General features: G+C 36.1%; 1 protein-coding gene across 14 annotated transcripts in view; it reads left to right on the top strand.

Annotated features, from left to right (window-relative positions):
- SNAP91 (synaptosome associated protein 91) overlaps positions 1 to 21,470 on the top strand; it is a 149,118-nt gene that overhangs the window by 71,896 nt on the left and 55,752 nt on the right. For 9 of the 14 annotated variants that reach the window (XM_043593024.1, XM_043593026.1, XM_043593025.1 and 6 more), the window contains exons 10-14: positions 4,697 to 4,767; positions 6,863 to 6,868; positions 9,689 to 9,716; positions 13,811 to 13,920; positions 16,027 to 16,145. In XM_043593024.1, the coding sequence (XP_043448959.1) occupies positions 4,697 to 4,767; positions 6,863 to 6,868; positions 9,689 to 9,716; positions 13,811 to 13,920; positions 16,027 to 16,145 (334 nt within the window). The remainder of the gene's footprint in view (positions 1 to 4,696; positions 4,768 to 6,862; positions 6,869 to 9,688; positions 9,717 to 13,810; positions 13,921 to 16,026; positions 16,146 to 21,470) is intronic. The other 5 variants (XM_043593028.1, XM_043593027.1, XM_043593022.1 and 2 more) reach the window with 1 other exon arrangement.

The following is a 21,470-nucleotide window of genomic DNA, read 5'->3' as shown; positions in this document are numbered from 1 at the left end:
ATTAATATATTTTTGCTATTATGAGAAGATAGTGTTCTTTGATCAGATATGTACCTGAATAAGATATTAGTATCATTTTGGATATGGTTTAGGTATTAAGTATGTAAAGTACCATTAAAAATTTTTTGTTAGATATGGATGCATGAATTTAATAACGCTGTAATAAAAAGTGAAGACAATCAGTATGCTTTCATTTTAAATTATTTAATGATAATAAACATTTACATTGTAGTTTGGTAAAATAGCCCAGATAAATAATACATATTAACCTAAAAAAGGTAGATATTAAAATGTTTTGCTCAATGAATAGCTTTTAGAGATAGTAAATCACCTTTATTTAAACTGTATAGACCGCTCTCACTGTGGAATAAAAGTAAAACTATCATATCAGGGAGGCTCTCAGTTAAGAAAATAGACCCTCATTTGTCTCAGTTCATACAGTGTTTGAAAGAGACAAAGTTTAAAAGAATGCTTAAATACCTTTTTGTTTTTAAAATTAGAAAATTGTAGGTATCATTGAAAGAAGGATTCACATACTTGGGTTTAATTTTTAATGTTACTATAGTATTCATTATCACTTACATAATCTCTTCTCAGAAAGTCCAGAGACATATTGTTTAACATTGTACATTGTGTTACTCTAATTTGGAGAACAGATATCCAGTCCTTAAAGACGTAAAGTTGTGCCCTGGGTATTCTGTGGTAGAGATTCATTAGAATCTGGTATCATTCTTTCCTCTGCTATTTTAGTGTCCTTAAGAGCCACATAAACTTCCATATTAACATTTATTCTTAAATTACTTCTTCACACACACTTAAGCATTCCCTAGTTAATTTCTCCAGCATATACTTAAATCTCAGTACAAGAGTATTGAGTGCTTCTGAAATTTCTTAGTAAGTAACCTAATTGTGATTTCTGTTAGGATTGTGACAGAGCTAAATATACTTCCTAATTCTTATTTAGAACCCCTTCCATAGGTCTACTGGAGGCTTCTAACTGATCTGGCAGTTTAGACCCACTATGATGGTATGGTCAGGCAGAGCTGGAATGTGAACTCTTCTAGGGTTAGTCCTTTAGACAGTGTTAGACCATGGTTAATCTGGAAATGGGTCAGAGATACCAGGTTGTGTGGACTCAGTTTAACACCTTTGAGGTTAGGTTCTCTCTGCCAGCTCCTGTGTGGCCATTACAGCCACTGAATCTAGCTGTGGCAGTGAACCAAAATACCCAACATGGAAGAGGGCTAAGGAGGAGCTGGAGGTCAGAAGGCTACCTACTGACTGGGAGTAAGAATAGGCTGCTTGTAACTGGAAAGATGAGAATTCTTACAGCAAGGTGGAGCAGAGGAATTCAATGGACATCATTTTGGTTGGAAAATGCACAATAAATACCAGTGTGGTCATCTGCAGCCCTCTTTAAATAATTTTGCATATAATATCAGAACTGCATTTAAATGATTTATGAACATCAATGAACTTTTTTAACAAAACATTCAAAAGTGCTATATTGGGTGAGAAGAAGAATAATACAGTATCAGAACTGCTTCTTAGCACTTTCAAATGGTTTCTGAGATCTAATGATGAAAAATTTGAAGGATATTTTGGTTGCTTTTTTTCCTGTTTGGTTTTAATGATGCATTAGAATCTAAAGTATCTGAATTGTAGATGAATGCTTCCTTTTTGATCCTGGGCTCACAAGTCGGATTTAAATTTGTTCCAAGAAAAGGATTTTCAAAATATCATTTCCTGTTTGGGGTGTGTATATGTGTATGTGCATTCCAAATTTAAAATACCTCCGTTTATGAAAAACATCTTAGGTTTTGTTATTAGGAATTCTGGTTGATCTGAAAACTGCTGGTAAAGAAAAGTTTAAAAAAAAAAAAACACAACTGTCCCACTGATGAATGGATAACTGTGATACATTGCTATTACCTGTTAGCTTTCACAGGCTGACTCTGGTCTTTGGGTTGGTGTTTTCCACCTGATTGGCCCGTTGACTTCAGCATTTTTAAAAATAAGGAACTAAAGATAACTGCTAATTGTAGTTATTTTAAGTTCCTTTTCCAACAGCAGAGGTATTCTCAAAGTTTTCTTCCTTGGAAATTTGAGACCGTTTTTGTTTATTTGTCTACTATATGCCAAGTTCTACTCCATGCCATAGATAGAGTTAAGGCAGCTGATACTGCTACATTTGTGAATATTGCTATCAAAATTGTTTTTTCCTCCAAAAACACTTGAGGAATTTATTTCTATTACACTTCACATGTCCTTATAAGAACTATAAATGATGAAGCATTTTTAAACCTGTAAGATAAAATGCTCCAAATTTAATTGTATCTGCAATTCATTACAAAATAACTCCCCTTAAAGACAAAAGTCAGTTTTGTAGTCTGCTCTTAGTAAAAAATTGTTTAACTATTATGATTTTTGTGACTGGTACTTTATTTTAAACTTTTCATCCTTGGGGCGCCTGGGTGGCGCAGTCGGTTAAGCGTCCGACTTCAGCCAGGTCACGATCTCGCGGTCCGTGGGTTCGAGCCCCGCGTCAGGCTCTGGGCTGATGGCTCAGAGCCTGGAGCCTGTTTCCAATTCTGTGTCTCCCTCTCTCTCTGCCCCTCACCCGTTCATGCTCTGTCTCTCTCTGTCCCAAAAAAATAAATAAAAAACGTTGAAAAAAAAAAGTTTAAAAAAAACTTTTCATCCTTAAATTATGAAAAAACCTTGCAAAAAGAATGGAATTGCAAACTGTCCTCTGGTTTTTTGGTTTGTTTGTTTTTAAGAAACTAAGGAAGTTTATAGGTGAAAACACCACCTCTTTCTTTGTTATCCCATATTGTTCTGTTTTGTGACTGTAAGTAGCACTTGTCTTTTTAAACCGTTTTAGAATCACATTTTCTTTACTTTGCATTTAACATTTAGAAGACCTATGTCTTATAACCAGGGAGAGGTTCTGTGGCTTGATGTATTTTTTCCTTACTACAATCCCAGTGAAAAAAAATAGAAATATGAAAATTTTGAAGTTCTATTCCCAGGCTTCCTAGGTTCCATTGTTATAGCAATTATAATAATAAGTATTATGAAAATTAGCCTGATAATGTTGAAGTTATTGGGTGTTAATTTGCCTAAAAATTGTGAGGCTCTATTTTTTTCCTTTTAATAAGGCAATGCATATTCTGTTTATTAAATGAACATGTCTTTATAGTATACTGTTTGTTCTATAGAGCAAAATTTTCCTTACATCTTAAATTTTTACCTTTTTTGAACTTAGAGATATGCTCTTATTTGCAATTTGTTGGAATTTGTTGAGTAAGTCTACTGTCACCTAAGTTATATTTTTAAATCATAATTTTTATAATTTTCTAACTTTATTACATCCCCTATAATCATTACTCTTTTTATTCTAGAGTCCATAATGTTTTAGATAATGGTCACAGGTCTGACTCTTTCTACCCCACCTCCATCACTTTGATGAAGTTAATATTTTTGTTCACTTAGTAACTTATATTTATAAATTTACATGTTTGGCTCATTTAGTAATTTATGTATATAATAATCATATAATTACATACATAATAACCACATAATTGTTAAGATGGCTCATGAATCTATTGGTGAAGTGAAAATGGTATTAGATATCTAGAACCTTTAAAATTAAAAAACTTTAATAAGAATTTTACTTTGTCATTATAGGTACAGTGTAAAATGTACAGTTGTTTGAATTTCCTTGAATTCTGTGAGTTGTTTTAGCAGTTAGCATATTAAAAGTCTTCAAAATCAATTTCATATTAATTTGAAGGCTGTTAGAATTTAATGTATCTATAAATGTAGTTACATATTTCATTCGTGAAATGCTGTTCTTTGAATGCTTATGCTGCTGTTAAGGTCTAATTTAGGTTAAAATTATTTAAAGATGACATTAAAATTTCTAATGTTTGAGGAATAGATGGAGTGGAATATATGTATGAACCTCATATTTCTCTTTCTAATATACAGTAAATGCCATCACTTTGTATTGCCTAAAATGTTATTATAAAAACAGTTCAGGTACCTTTTAATAAAAGAGTTAAATATATTAAATTTGGCAATACACAGTAGCTTAACATTATCATATTTGCTAAAGTATTTATTATGTATATAAATTAAGTAGCTCAGTAATAAGAAAATCTTAATTGTTGTTGACTATTAAAGTTGTGTTCTTTTCTCCACAACTATCACTTACCCCCCCCCCTTTTACTTAATATAGTAGCAATTTTTCCTAACATGTCAGTCAAACAGAGATAAGTGAGAGTTTACTGTATTTTCAAACCTCTGTAAGTTTGTGTTTGGGCACTTATATTTCTTACTTAGATACAAATACCTATTCTTTTTTCATGTGGTCTTATGGAAATATATGGTTAACTTGATTTGAGTTTACTGCATATAAATAGTATCATAGAAAAGTCTATCCAATGTAATCTCTACACTGAAACCATGCTGTAGTGCTATTTGTTATGCAGTGGGAGTAAGTATATGTACGATGGCCTGAGATTCCATGGAATTTAAATATTTAAGTACCAAAAGACTTGGAATGAAATCATCTCACATATGTATTGGGGTCCACGCACAGAACTCCACCATACAAAGTTACAGTGATGTTCCAGTGTATTTACTTTGAAAGAAAGCAATGCAGACATTTATTTTTACTTTCTTATTGTAGGCTCCCAGCAGTCTTATGGAGACCCTTGAACAGCATCTAAATACATTAGAAGGAAAGAAACCCGGAAACAAGTACGCATTAGTTGTATATTCTACATAAGATTAAAAATGCTACAGTCGTTCTTTATAAGAAAGAGATATATCATGGTACCATGTATACTACTACAGATTTAGAGTATGCTTTATTGTAATTCTTCTAGGTTCCCTCAAAAACCCCATTCATCCCATTAACTTGTGGCAATGTGACCCCATGTATAGGCACTCTTTCTGCAGGCTCATGCAGCAAATTAGTAGGTTGTACATAGGTTGCCTGAACTTGCTGACATATATACCTCCCCTTAGAGGGGATTCACAATATACCGAAAAAGAGTTGCTCATGTTTAAAAATTGAGGCTGTTGTTATTGGGCATATGAGTAAAGCAGTTTCACAGGTAGCCTTGAATATTCTTTTACACTGCCAACCCTGTTGTGAAAGAAAGCAAAGCCCTCAAGTATAGTTTTCTGCATTTTAGACTCTCCTTACTTGAACCATTCAGCATGGCATACTGCTGACATTTTGCTCAAACATCTTTTTCATACAAAGAATAGCAATCAGCAATAAGTCCAATTTTACTGGATTTTCATTATCTTTGTGTTTGGGCACATACATTTTTCACTATTTTTACTCATTGCGTGCAAAAATGTCCAAGTTCCATTTTTTTTTTTCTTCTCTCTAGCAAGTATCAAACTGGTCTATTCACAAGACCCTGTGCTTTTCAGTCTTTGTGCCTTACTCAAATTACAGTTCTGCTAGTCTTGGATACCGACCTTCCTTGTCTCCGTGTGTGTAAATCTTACCCATCCTGGGAAGGCTACCTCATTAAGCCTTCCTTAATCATGCACTACTCTGTGTTGTGGCCATTTTATTCCCACATATGTGGTTTAAATAGATTTTCTGAATCTAAAGTTCAGGGACTGTTTTATACTTCATTATCTCCACCTATTCTCTCTACAGAGTCAGCTTGAAATCTGTCTTTGTTGGTCCCAGCTTTTTGTTTATTTCATTTAGATTGACAGCAGAAGTTAACAGAGATGACCTATGAAGTGATCATTGCAGGGCTGTATGCTGATGATGGATTTTGCCTATGATATAGTTATCAAAATGCAACCTCTTTCTGCTTTCTTCTCTCTCGGCATTTGCCCGGAATCTAGATTCATGTCTCAGTGTTACTTTTTGCTTGTTGTTTCATTAGCTAAGTGTCATTTCTATCATCCTTTCCAAGTTAGTATAAAGATCGTTGCATATTTTAAATTTTCAATGATAAACAGTAGTGTAGGAATCTCTCAGGCAGTTAGGGCAGAGCTGTTGGGTATGATGCATGGCAGGACTTCTCAGGGGCTCTGTCAAGGTTATCACCACAGTACAAGGTCTGCCCCTGCTTCATTGTGGCCATGGATGATCCGAATTTTGTGGATAAATTGATGTCAACTAAAAGACATGAGAGTACATTAAGTGACATGGGAGTATGTTAGATGACCACTTCCAGTTATTGCTGGGGCCACCCAGTATTAGAGTATCTAAGAAGCCATAGGAGTTGTATAGGATTCGAGCAAAAGGAGGCATGAAGCCTAAGAAATGTCCCTGCTCCTTTGTTAGAAGGACCTCCAACTAAGGAAATATGCACATCCCCCGGACTTAAAGCCTCTCCCTTGGGCAATGCCTGATACGTATTGGTGAAAAGTCAGCTGGTCTGTACTCTTACCCTCCTCAGGGTCCCCCACACCCTGCACAGAACCACTCTTTCCCCTTGTTAAGTCTGCCAATGCTGCAGTCAACAGAAAAGCAGCCTATAGGGTGAATTTTATTAGCCCCAACTTCAAGTCTAAATTCGCCCCCTTGTGGCTGCTGCAAACTATTTTTGGAAAACTTAGCTATGTACACATAGTCACATTTCTAAGAGCAGGGAAATAGAATTTCAGTGATCTTCTGTTTTGAATTACCTTTGGCTGAGCATAATGTTTCTCTCTCCTTTAAAAATCATTTTATGCTTGTCATATTTCTTTTCTGAATTGGCTGAGAGACTGAATATGAACTTGTCTTTTGCTTATTCCTTATTTTTAAAATAAATGAACTATAGTAGTTAACTGTTTTCTTCTTTGTATGTTTGTGCTTACCTGGGAACTTAAGTGAAGGGTGAGTACTACATTGAGTGGCTTTTTTGCATTTGGTTATTAATGAGAATGCAAAAAGCACTCTTAAGACTCCACATTTGGTATTTAGAACATTTATTTAAAACTGATTTCTGTCAATTTTACACATCTGTGTTTTTTCATCATACTTTTTTACTTGTCTCCCAAGGTGACTGGCATAAATGGTTTTGCTTTATTTTGATCTTCTCAGATCAAGATTACCAGTCTCTCTTAGGTGTATTACTCTTAGATTTTGGAAATAAAGGGTTTTTTTTTTTATTTGATTAGTAAACAAAAGATTTTCCCATGACATATGGCAGGAATGCCAAAAGACAGTATTATAGAGAAAATTAAAATTGTTTGTCTTTCAATAGCAGTATAAAATTATTCTAATCTCTGAGTCAAGGAAATGCATACAGTGCCACATTTTTAAATGTCTACCATAAAAATATGTATGCTCTTTGTATTTAATGGCTTTTATCCACTGATACTTATTTTTGAAGTCTTATATAGTACTGTGTGATATATTTGTATATTTTATGTTTCTGTGATTCCATACAACAAAAGAGAAATTGATTTTATTTTATATGTGGGTTTACTAAGTGTTGAGGGTACAGGAAACCTGAGAAGTCTGTTGTAATTAAAATTGTTTAGAAGACGTAGATAGGTTTTTCACATCTTTTTTTTTTTTGTCTCTGTCTACCATCTATAACCAAAATTATGTAGAGATTATTATTGTGAATAAAACATAACAAAATGTCCTCATTTGATGGCTGACTACTAACATCTTGGAAGTAAACCTTGGCATTTTCTATGTTCGTCATAAAAACCCATGGATTTGTCTGTAGCATTTCACAGAATTTAGGGAAGGACTATATGGGTCATTCATTCTCTTCTAAAGTTATAATCGTGCTTTATTCTCCCCAACACAGTTCACTATATACTAGATTTCTCTCATTAAAATTATTAAAATGAATATTGGCTTTTAGCAAATGTCATTATATAAAAGATTGTAGCATTTTCTTTTATAAAGGACAAATGACCAATGGTAGGGTATTAAGTCAGTCAAGAAACCGGTGAAAGGAAGCAGTTTGTATGTTGTGTAAGAGAGGAACACACGTGCTGGGCCCACGTGTGTTTTTGTCAAGACAGGCTGGAATGTGAAACGCGCGCAGGCTGGGGCATCAGACAGACTTGGACTGGAGTCTTAAATCCACCATTAAAGAATGGTGAGGCTTGGGCAAGCTATTTGCTTCGCTGAGCCTCGAAGCCCTGGGATTTTAATCAGTAATTAATTATGCTTTTTAAAGCTATGGCCCAATGGGAGCACACCTCTGTTTCTGACCTCTTGTATGAAATCATGGCAAAGGCTAAGTATGGTACATACAAAGAGACGTCACATTTCCTGACAGTTTAGTTTCACACAAAATAATTTTAAGACTCTTAGTTAATTTTTTTAAAGGAGTACATGAATGTATTCTTATTTTAAAATTCAAATGATAGAGAAATATCAGTGCCTGTAAAGTGCTGGGGATGTAAAGCAATGAGATGGATTCCCTTCCTTCAGAGAATTTAGCATCTAGTGGAAAAGACAGATAACTAAACAGACAAATAAGGTACAGTGTGGTAAGTGGGGTGATGGCTGGACAGAGACAGGAGCTTTTATTTATTTGCTTAATCCATGGGGTAACTAGAAGTGTCATTTAGTAATGGTGCTCATGGAGGAGCTTGGCAAACTGATTCTTTTGTCACTTATGGTATTTGTACTTAGGTTTGAGCATGATAATCTTTAAATAGCAGGTATTTGCAAACAAAGTTGAATATCAAAGTTATTAATGTGACATATAATAATACATTTCTTTTGCTGCATTCAATAAAACAAAAATTCATGATACTGTACAAAATTTTAGTTATTAAATCTCTGCTAATTTTGTGTTGCTAGTGCTACTTGTGATATTTCCTCTGTAGATGAGTAGAAAGCCACCCTGCCATCCTGAACGACTCTGACACTAGGCTTCCTATTGAAATATATTTTTTCTTCACTTTGTTTTATTATTAATTTATTTTCCACCGACTTGGGTTGGTAAACAGTAAACTGTTGAGGCAGCTGTTTCTGAAGCACTTTGATAAAGATCATGTATAATAGTGCTAGCAGTAATCTCACTAAAAAATTTTTTTACTGCTTTCTAATTTTCTCCTTTAGAAACAAGCATTGAGGTTACTGTACTTTTTCAAGCTCCCACCACTTTGAACACAATAATGGGAATACTTTCCATAGACAGTTTTCACTAAAGCTGTGAACAAAACAAACTTCAGGAGTATACCATGTGGAAGTTGAGACACATTTCAGACATAGGGCTCATAGGGATTTTTTAAAGTCTAGTGTTACTTTTATGCATCACAATTGTGATTAAATGAATCACAGTGTACCTCAATGAGTTTTCTAACTTTTTAAAATAGTACACCAGAGGGTTTTTTTTTTTAATTCTGTAAAGCACTATATTCCCCAAGTCTTGGCAACATTTTTAAAATTCCAGTTTTATTTTTGATGGACACAGGCAATAATGATCAACTCAAGTTGCTAGAGATACACACAAAAAAACTTAAGTTTAAGAATCTCTAGTACTGGAAATTGAGTGGATGGAAAAGATTGAAAGAGGATGTCATAATTGAATGAAAGAAAAATTATTTTTTAAAAAATAGTTTGTCCATTACTAAAACATCTGCATATAAACGAGTTAGTACTTGAGCAAGCGTTACCAAACTTAATTGCTTCTACAAGTTTATTCACGTATATTCAGGGTTTCTTTTGGTTGCCTTTTAGATCTGGTGCTCCCTCTCCATTAAGTAAGGTAAGTTGCTCTTTCTTTTGTTTTGACCATTTTAGCAATTTTTGAGTGTACAGTTCACTGGTATTAACATTCACTTTGTTGTGCAACTGTCGCTGTCATCCCGTTTCCAGAACTTTTTTCATCCAAACTGAAACTCTACACTTTCAACACTAATTCTACATCCTTCTCAGCCCCAGGCAACCCCCATTCTACTTTCTGCCTCTGTGAATTTGACTACTCTAGGTACCTCAAATAAGTGGACTTATCCAGTGTCTCACCTTTTTTGACTGACTTATTTTCCTTAGCATAATATCTTGGGGAATTTATTTATGCTGTAGCATATGTCAGAATTTCCTTCCATTTTAAGTCTGAGTAACATTCCGCTCTATGTGTATACCACATTTTCTTCATCCATCCATCAGCGGTCACTTGGGTTGCCTCCATTTTTTGGCTGTTGTATGTACATGTTCCTTTCATCAAAAAACAAAAAATAAAATCACCATGATCCAGAAATTCCAGTTTTGAATATATACATACTGAAAGAAGTGAAAGGAGAAAGTCAAACAGGTACCTGTCCTCATGGGTCCTCTATTAGGACTAGGTTTTTTTTTTTTAAGTAGGATAAATTTTCATACTTCTATATTTCAACTGAAAATAAATGTAACATTTTACTAGTTACAAAGCACATGCATGCTCTGAACCACAGCCCTGTGAGATAAATAAAGCACATGATTTTATACGTGTTTGGTTTAAAAAGTCAATTGTAGTCGGGTGTCTTTCTGCAAGCATGCTTTTTAGGCAGTATACTATAATAATTTTAATAATTCTTTCACCTCCCTCTTTTTTGGTATATTGGAGGACACAATTGGGATTATCAATGACAATAGTATTTTTTTCCCCTAGGTCGGTAGTTCACAGCTACCATTGTACTTTTTCGGGAAAAAAATGTAATAAATGTACTCTTTCATCTGTGACAGATTTCCATTATGTGATTGCTGCTATTACAGACATGAAGGATATCATTATGACTGCAGTGGTAGTTCCCATACACCCTGTACTGTGTCAGTACCGGGCTGGCTGCCTAAGATTCCCTCAGGCAGCTCAAACAAAAAGATCCCTGGTGATTGTGTTATACAACCAGGTTTAAAATCATTATGTCTATGTGAAAAGTCACAACGTATGACTGCAGAGTAGAGTGTGGTAAAAATCATGGCATCATTTGGGATGATGTCTCCACATTTTGGCCAAATGAAATTTAATTTGTATTTTCTTTTTGTAATAACAGGATTATTCTGGTTCTGTTTCCCTAGCTCTCTCATTTCTTCAGAGCTTATAGTTACAAGGCAGTTTTTAATGGGTCTTTGAAGACCTTCATTTCTGCATTTATGTTGGTAGAGTCATTGTCATCATTAAGTTCTCAGTGGTATTTTCATAAACATTACTTTCCAAACTTATTTGCATGTATTGGTTTAAAAAACACTAATTTCTTTTAGAGGAGTTGTCAGTATCTACAATGGATGACCTACAAATTAAATTTTGTTATTCCTTTATACTCCCTTGATAATATTTCATGTTCCATTTGAAAACTTTTAATTTTTGGTGCAGATAAAGGCTTGAGTTAACCTTTTCTGAGCAACAACATCCATACTCGTGTGTTTGTCTTTCTTGACTGCTGAATGCTTAGCACTTGTGTAGCTATTTAATTGTGACTTCTTGATTCATGGACAGATAGGATCAGACAAATACTGTTTTAAGTCTAAAACCCCTAAACATTATCTCCTCAGTCCTTTTTCTAAAAATTTATTCTTATTAAAGCTTTCTTTTAAAAAAATATTTTTTTATTAATTTTTTTTTTCAACGTTTATTTTTGGGACAGAGAGACACAGAGCATGAACGGGGGAGGGGCAGAGAGAGAGGGAGACACAGAATCGGAAACAGGCTCCAGGCTCTGAGCCATCAGCCCAGAGCCTGACGCGGGGCTCGAACTCACGGACCGCGAGATCGTGACCTGGCTGAAGTCGGACGCTTAACCGACTGCGCCACCCAGGCGCCCCTAAAAATTTTTTTTTAAATGTTTATTTTTGAGAGACAGAGCACGCAAGCTAGAGAGGAGCAGAGAGAGAGGGAGGCAGATGATCTGAAGTGGGTTCTGTGCTGACAGCAGCAAGCCCGACATGGGGTTCAAACCCACAAACAATGAGACCATGACCTGAGTTGAAGTCAGACACTCAACTGACTGAGCACCCTGCCCCCACTGCCCCTAAAGCTTTGTTTAAATTTGGTCTATTTGAAATTAGATATCCATTTACAGCATTATCTGATAGCCCTTGGTTGGTCTTAGTCTTCATGTGTTTTACTTGCTATTATATAACATTTCCACTTATAGAAGTAAGTATTGGTGGGCTGGTTTGAGATCTTCTATTAATATTTCCCTTGTAGATACATGGAGAATTAAATATAGCAAATAAAGAGAAATGGAATTAACAAAATTTTCAACAAAATTTTTTATTTTTGATATTGACTATTAACTCTTTAAAAATCACTCCAGGGAGGGGCACCTGGGTGGCTCAGTCAGTTGAGTGTCCGACCTTGGCTCGGATCATGATCTCACAGTTTGTGGGTTCGAGCCCGGCATCAGGCTCTGTGCTGACAGCTCAGAGCCTGGAGCCTGCTTCAGATTCTGTGTCTCCATCTGTCTGTGCCCGTCCCCTGCTCACACTCTGTCTGTCTGTCTGTCTGTCTCTCTCTCTCTCTCTGAACAATAAATAAACATTAAAAAACATTTTTAAAAAAATCAGTCCAGGGCACCTGGGTGGCTCAGTCAGTTGAGTGTCTGACTTCGGTTCAGGTCATGATCTCACCATTCATGAGTTCGAGCCCTGCATCAGGCTAGGTGCTGACAGCTCAGAGCCTGGAGCCTGCCTTAGATTCTGTCTCTCCCTCTCTCTTTGCCCCTCCCCTGCTTGTTTTCTCTCTCTCTCTCTTCCTCCCTCCCTCTCAAAAATAAATAAAAAATATTTAATAAAAAAATAAGTCCAGTGCAGGGTACCTGGGTGGTTCAGTAGGTTGAACATCTGACTCTGGATTTTGGCTCAGGTCCCAATATAACAGTTGTGAGATGGAGTCCTCTGTCGGACTCCACCGTGAGCATGGAGCCTACTTGGGATTCTTTCTCTCCTCTCTCTGCCCCTCCCCTACTTGCAAATGCACACTCTCCCTCTCTCTCAAAAATAAACATTTTTAGGGGCGCCTGGGTGGCTCAGTCAGTTAAGCATCTGACTTCAGCTCAGGTCACGATCTCATGGTTGTGGGTTCTAGCCCCACATCAGGCTCTGTGCTGACAGCTCAGAGCCTGGAGCCTGTTTCAGATTCTGTGTCTCCCTCTTTCTCTACCCCTCCCCCACTCATGCTCTGTCTTCCTCTGTCTCAAAAATAAATAAACATTAAAAAACATTTTTTAAACAAACAAGTAAACATTTTTAAAAATAATAAATAAACCAGTCCAGGACAGTAAGTGTTAGATTGTATTTTACTTTTTTAGTTTTATCTTTGTCACATTAGGGACTGGATATAATCAAGACACCCTTAAGCTGTCAGTGGCTTGAATCTTCTTTATGAATTGTTCTTTGCCATCTGTGAATTATTTTGAAAGTTAGATTTCTAGAATTTAAAGGCATCTGAGAAGACTTTATATGAAGTCTGATTAAGATGTGAAGGAAAAAGAATGGGCTTGGTTTTATAGCAATTATTACAATTGATAATTTTTTTTCACTTTTAGCAGCTAGTGAGATCTTTCCTGCTAATTTTATGTTTAGGAAATATCATTTAGCCTTGATTTTAAATACATGACTAGAAGTCATTGCAATATTAAGCCAAATATTTTCAACATAATTTTATATAAACTGCATTTAACTTTTAAAATTTGAAACCTGTTTTGTCCAATATTGATTGCTTATTATAATTCTCAGTTTCAGATTTTCTTGAGTTTTTCCCTCCCACAGGGCATTACCCAAAAATTGCCGTGAATGTCATAGGTCTGCAGAGTTGAAGTCCTGTTGCTCTGTGTCCTTTAGATTCTCATTTGACTAGAGTGTGTTGTGCATCTTCACTTTCAGTCTTCTCCAGCCACAACCGTTACGTCTCCCAATTCTACACCAGCTAAAACGATCGACACATCCCCACCAGTTGATTTATTTGCAACTGCATCTGCGGCTGTCCCCATCAGGTTAGTTAATGAGCATGTAGTGAACTGTTTATTAATATTTTCATTAGGTTTTTGTTTTATTTTTGTGTGCTGAACCGCCATGTTTTCGCAAAACGAAATCTAGTTCTAGTAACATGATAGTTTGGGCTATTTTTAGGTTCACAAAATAAGTCCTTTGACATTTTAGTCAGTTCCCTAGGCCTAGACTCTGAAAGCATCAGAGAGACCTAAGCTGTGGAAATCATCTTCTTGCTCAGACATTTAGGAAAAGAGGTAGAATAATGGTACACACACTTAAATGATACGGAAAATGCTTTCTGAAATTAGCCTCATCTTGTGTGAAATTTAAAGGGTGTCTTAAGGTGCTTTAAAACAAAACAAAACAAAACAAAACCTTGCAAGTGTGGGCCAGTTAGCTGGTACTTATGAGGAACTCAGACACTGGTGGTAGGAAGAGACCATCAGGATCTTCCTAATCAGCTTTTATTAGCACCTAAATGTCCTAACAGTAGTGAGAAAAGTGGGGATGACTGTGCACTGTGTACAAATCTCAGGGCTGCTTACAATGAAGCCCCAACTCAAAGAGTCCTCCTCAAATCATAATTTTAGGTCACCTTTGGTTGCTGCCTTGAGAGGATTTATAGTATCTGTGACTTATTATGGATGCCCTATATTTGGAGACCTGAATTTTTAACTAAGCAATAAACCCACATAAGGTACCCATGTTAACTATGTGTGTTACCCCCTGCTTGCTTAGTTCTGCTTTTTATAATCACAGACTTGGTAAAAACCAAGTCCTTTTTGCATCTGTACTAAGATAAATTGCTTCTTATAAAAGCTTTGATTCAGGTCTTAATGATAAATATGTTTCCCTATCCTGGCACTTAGACCAGTTATATTTATGAAGTGAATATCAAAATTAGGCACATTTCATGTGCTTTGAGAAAAAAAAAAATATGTCGAGGAATCCTGTCTTCAAAAGAATATCACTTGAAAATCTAGTATGTGAAAAAGATAAAGAGGGAACTGCTATTTATGAGGAAGGGTGGGGAATCTGACACCCTGGTGGATTGGTACCTGGTCTGGTAACCTCTAGAGCAGTGGGTTTCAAACCTGAATGAAACACCTGGGACCATGTTAAAATGAAGATTCTGATATAGCAGGTAAGAGGTGAGACTAAGACTTTATGCTTCTAACAGTGTCTCAGGATGTTACTGGCTTAAAGACCACACTTTGAATAGCAAAGCTCTAGGCTCCTCCTTGGAACTTCTACAGATGGAGGAGCTTTGTAAAGCACAGTGCCAACCGAATGAGAATAAAAAATACAGAAGTAAATTTTAGATGAGGCTTCTTATAGGCAAACTTGATATGTTGCAGTTTAACTTAGAAAAAGGTATTATTTTTATTTTATTTTATTTCATTTCATTTATTTTATTGTTAGTAATTATTAATTTTAAAATTCTTTGCTTTCTAAATTCTTAAGACAAAATTTTTTTCCATATAAAACAATTTAGAAAATAGAGAAAAGGAAAAATGATTCATGATTCTTACTCTAATACCTTTAATATTTGGAGTACACTTCCTTTTATCACACTCATAACCAGCACTTCACATGCTACCCCGTGGACATTAACGTATTTAATAAAATTCCCCCTTAATTTGAGGCATTTAGGTTTTCTCCTTTAATTTCTGCTTTATGATTTGTTGAGTGACCCATTGACTGAGGTTTGGTTTACCTGTGTTATTGCATATAAAACAAGAATTGGCAAACTATGTCCTGTGGGTGAAATCTAGCCCGCTGTTTTTATAAATAAAGTTTTATTGGAACAAAGGCACATTCATTTGTTTATGTATTGTTTGTGTCTTATTTCATGCTACACTGTCAGAATGGCATAGTGATAGACCATCTAGCTCACAAACCTAAAAACTTCAGCTTCTGGTCCTTTTCAAACTAGTTTACCAAGGCTTGGTATTGAAGAACATGTGCTGTACTTTCCAAAATACTATTCTCTTACTGGATTTAAAATATCCAAAATCTTTCATGGTTTCTGCATCAGTCTTTATTTAAAAGCATCTTCACATTATAAAATTTTAAAATCAGATGTTCAAGTTGCATTCTCCTTTCAGCACTTCTAAACCATCTAGTGATCTTCTGGACCTCCAGCCAGACTTTTCTTCCGGAGGGGCAGCAGCAGCCACGGCACCAGCACCAGCACCACCTTCCGGAGGAGCCACTGCGTGGGGAGGTGAGTGAAACCACACAGCCGTGTCATCTTTCTGTTTAGTTGTTTTTACTCAGGCTGTTATTGTTATACTTACCTTTAGTTACCGAAAATGTTGCTAGGAACTTAGAAAATGCCAAGAATGGCCTCTATCGATTTAAGTATATATTGAGAGAGACAGAAAAAGTACCTATAGTACAGTTAAAATATTCAGGTAGTCATATGGTTTTTATTTTAAGAGTTGGAAAAAGGCAGTATTTTTCTTTGCTATTCTAAACCTCTGATTATTTTGGGGGGCACCTGCTGGCTCAGTCAGTTAAGCATCTGACTCTTGGTTTCGGCTCAGGTCATGATCTCATGGTTTGTGGGTTTAAGCCCCATGTTGGGCTCTGCACTGACACTGTAGAACCTGCTTAGGATTCTCTCTCTCACTTTCTATCTTCCCTTCCCCTGCTTACACTCTCACAAATAAGTAAATAAACTTTAAAAATAAAATAAAATTCTAATTATTTTTAATAATTGTTTTCTAAAAATTCAGGCATTAGAGAATTGGGTGTTCCCATGAATAGCACTTGTAATTTAATTTGTTCAGGTGTAACCTCCTTCCTGGATTACTTTTATACCCACATTGGTTTTAATTCATAGTGGATTTAACTTCAGCCAGTTGAAATCTGGGATAGATTCTTGTTTGTGCCAGAAAAGATCCATGCTAAACTAACTGAGAAGAATTTCACCTAAGTGCTTGATTCCCATTTTATTCATGGATTGTAGAAAAATTAAACTTTTATAAGTATTTGATTAAAAAGCAAATTAAATAATAATGAAAAATAAGGTAATTACTGCATAATTCTTAGTGCTGCACAGAGTTGGTTTTGAATACCTTGCACTATTGCACCAAACTATCAAAATAATTTTTTTTAAGTTTAAAAGTGATTCATACAACTATAGGAACAACACAGAGGGAATAACATAAGTAATGTAGTGTAACAGGAGGTGCCCCATCATAGCTCCCCACACACAGAAAAAGTAATTTGGCAACCATCCGTGAACAAAGTGCCTTTGTGGGAGCTTCGGGATCCAGGTAGGAGGTTGCAAAACCCCACTGGAGCGTAATACCAAGGGAGGTTGTTTTAAGAAGGCAGGCCTACGCCCACATAGGGGGCTCACCACCCTTCCTCCTGGCTACAGACCTGGAAACACCACCATGCCTCTGTGGACACATTTATAGTCCTGTTTGGCATTGGTCCTGCCATCAGCAACATCAGCAAAGGGACCTAGGAGGAGCCATGCTTGCCCTTGCCTCGGGTAACACGTCTGCTGACCTTGGTCTCAGCTGTCGATTCTGAAATGGCCTGTGACCCAGCTCCAGACTCTCTCAGTCATGGTCTGGGTGCAGTCCTGCCTGCATAGGAATCCAGCAAGAGACACACCTGTCTGTGCCCCCAGAGGCAGGCCCAGTGACCTTAGTCCAACCTCAGATCCTGAAGCAGTCCTGTGACTCAGCTCCAGATCTGCCCCGCATAAGGGAGCATTCCTGCCCATGCAGGGACCCTATGGGAGACAAGCCCATCTATGTCCCTAGAGGCAGACCTGCCAACCTTGGTCCCAACCTTGGTCCCTTGCCCCCATGAGCAGCCCTATCATGTCCCAGCCCCACCCAGCTATGGTCCAGGAGTAGACCTGCCTGCCCAGGGACCCCGTTGGAGCCACACCTATCCATGCACTTGCCATCTTTGGACTCAACTGCAGACCCTAAAGTGGACCCTTGTCCCAGTTCCAGCGCTACTGACCAAGGTCCTGAAGGTCCACTCAGGGATGAGGCAGAATTGGAACCCATCCAAGACCCTGGCAAGAGGCCCACCAACCATGGACATCATAGTGTACCCAGCAGGTAGCCACATGACCCAGCTCCAACTCCACTCACCTGTGATTCTGTTCTGATACTCTAGGCAATGTCATTAGCCCAGAGCAGGTGAAAGTCTTTACCTGCCAAAATGAGTCCTTGGAAGAGCTGTTTACTTCTTTAAATTCACAAACACCGACACAAGACTACATGGATCATAAAGAATCAGGGAAACAAACATGATACCACTAAAGGAAACTAGTAACATTCTTAATAACTGACCCTGAAGAAATGGAGATTTATGAATTTCCTGACAAAGAATTAAAAGTAATCATCTTAAAGAAGCTCAGTGAGATGCAAAAGAGCACAAATAGACAACAAAACAAATCAAGAAGACAATGCATGAATAAAATGAGAAGTTTAATAAAGAGAGGCCATAAGAAAGAACCAAAGAAAAATCCTGGAGCTATAGAGTATAATGACAGAACTGAAAAACTCAATAGAGAGCTTCAACAGCAGACTTAATCAGACAAAATAAAGAATCAGCAAACTCAAAGATAATTATAAGATAGCAGAACAACAAGAAGGAAAAAGAGTGAAGAAGGCATATGGGACTTATGGATGCTATCAAATGAATGAATGCATGCATTGAGGGAGTCCCAGAATGAAAAGACAGAAAAAGAGGGGCAGAAAGGTTATTTAAGGAAATAATGACTAAAAACTTCCCAAATTATATGGACATGGGTATGAATATTCATATTCATGAAGTTCAAAAGTCCCCAAGCAAGATCAACCCAAAGAAGACACAATATAATCAAATTGGCAAACATCAAAGATGAAAAACCTAAGAACAGCAAGAGAAAAGCCACTTGTCACATAGAAAAGAACCCTGATAAGGCTATCAGCACATTTTTTCAGCAGAAACCTTGCATGTCAGGAGTAAGTAGGATGATATACTCAGAATGCTGAAAGAAGGGGGAGTAAAAAACTTCAGCCAAGAGTACTATACCCAGCAAAGTAAAAAGATCAACCCATCAAGATGATATAACAGTTGTAAATATATATACACCAAACATTGTAATACCTAAATATATAAAACAAATATTAACAGAACCAAGGGGAGAAATAGCCATATTGTAATAGTAGAGGACTTTATTATGCCACTTTCAACAATGGATAAATAATCTAGGCAGAAAATCAATAAAGAAATAGTAGGTTTGATAACACTCCAAGTGGGCTCAACAAATATATACAGAACATTCCATCCAACACAGAAGAATATACATTCTTCTCAAGCACATATGGAACACTCTCCAGGATAGATCATAAGTTATGACACTTACCAAATATTAACAAATTAAAGAAGATAGAAGCCATATTGCTAACCTCAGTGATAGAAACTAGAAATTAGTAACAGAAGGAAAATTGGAACATTCACAAATATGTGGAGATAAAACAATATACTCCTGGACAACCATTGGGTCAAAGAAGAAATCAGAAAGAAATCAGAAAATATCTTGAAACAGATGAAAATGGAAACATACCAACACATATAGGATTCTACAAAAGCAATTCTCAGAGGAATGTTTATAGTGTTAAATGCCTACATTAAGAAAAAGAAACATCTCAAATAAACTATATAGCTTTATGCCTCAAGGAACTAGAAAAAAGAACAAACTAATCCCAAAGTTAGCAGAAGAAAGGAAATAATAAAGATTAGAGCAGAAATAAATGAATAGAAATTAGGAAGACCATAGAAAATGTCAGTGAAACTAAGAATTGATTTTTTTGAATAAACAAAATGACAAACTTTTAACTAGACTCACCAAGAAAAAAGCAAGGATTCAAAAATGAAATAATAAATGAAAGAGGAAACATTACGGCTGATATTATAAAACTACAAAGGGCCATGAGAGACTACTATGAACAATTATATGCCATCATATTGGATAACCTAGAAGAAATGAATAAATACCTAGAAACATATAATTGACTGAGACAGAACCATGAAGAAATAGAAAATCTGAAAAAATTCACAATGAGCAAGGAAATTGAAGCATGAGTCAAAAATTCCCAACAAAGAAAAACACATGATAGCTTCACAAGTGAATTCTACCATTTCAACAAGAATGAATGTCATTACTTCTCTAACTCCTAAAAAAAAAATTGATATGGAGGCAACACTTCCAAACTCATTTTTTGAAGCCAGCATTATCCTCAGACCAAAGCCAGATGAGGACCCTCCAAGAAAAGGAAATTACAGGCCAATAATCTTGATGAACAAAAACACAAAAATGCTCAACAAAATATTAGCAAACCAAATTCAGTAGCACATTAGAAGGATCATGCACCATGATCAAGTGGAATTTATCCCTGGAATGCAAGGATGGTTCACTATATGCAAATCACTAAACATGGTACATGGAAATCATATGATTTCAGTAGATGCAGAAGAAGCATCTAACAAAATTCAACATCCTTTCATGATAAAAACTCTTAACAAATTATATGTAGAAGGAATGTACCTCAACATTACAAAGGCCTTATATGATGTGCCCACAGCTAACATCATAGTGGTAAAGCTGAAACTTTTTCCTTTAAGATTAGGGACAAGGCAAAGATGACCACTCTCCACTTCTATTCAGTGTAGTGCTGGAAGTCTTAGCCAGAGCAGTTAGGCAAGAAAAAGAAATAAAAGGCATCCAAAAAGGGAAGGAAGAAGCAAAATTGTCTCTGCAGATGACATAATCTTGTATGTAGAAAACCCTACAGACTCCACCAAAAAGCCGTTAGAACTAATAAATGAATTCAGTAAAGTTGCAGGATACACAGGCAACATACAAAAATCAGTTACATTTCTATACACTAACAACAAACTATCTGAAAAAGAAATAAAGAGGACAATCCCATTTACAGTGGCATCAAAGGAATGGAATACTTAGGAATAAATTTTCATCAAGGACATGAAAGATCTTATACACTGAAGTGCTGTGAACATTGATAAGAGAAATTGAAGAAAACACAAATAAATGGAAAGATATTCTGTATTCAGGGATTGGAAGAATTAATATTGTTAAAATGTCCACATTACCTTTTTTTAACCCCTTCCAAGATTTTATTTAAATTCAAGTTAGTTAATATATAGTGTAGTATTGGTTACAGGAGTAGAATTTAGTGATTCGTCACTTACATACAACACCTAGTGCTCAACACAAGTGCCCTCTCTAATGTCCATCACTCATTTAGCCCATCCCTCCACCCAACGCCCCTCCAGCAACCCTCAGTTTGTTCTCTGTAGTTAAGAGTCTCTTATGGTTTGCTTCCCTCTCTATTTTTATCTTATTTTTCCTTTTTTTCCACCTATGTTCCTCTGTTTTGTTTCTTAAATTCCACATATGAGTGAAATCATATGGTATTTGTCTTTCTCTGACTTATTTCACTTTGCATAGTACACTCTAGCTCCATCCACATTGTTGAAAATAGAAAGATTTCCTTTTTGATGGCTG

The sequence above is a fragment of the Prionailurus bengalensis genome, chromosome B2, assembly GCF_016509475.1.
Source record: "Prionailurus bengalensis isolate Pbe53 chromosome B2, Fcat_Pben_1.1_paternal_pri, whole genome shotgun sequence".
Classification (NCBI taxonomy): domain Eukaryota; kingdom Metazoa; phylum Chordata; class Mammalia; order Carnivora; family Felidae; genus Prionailurus; species Prionailurus bengalensis.
This window is presented reverse-complemented; position numbering and strand designations above follow the sequence as displayed.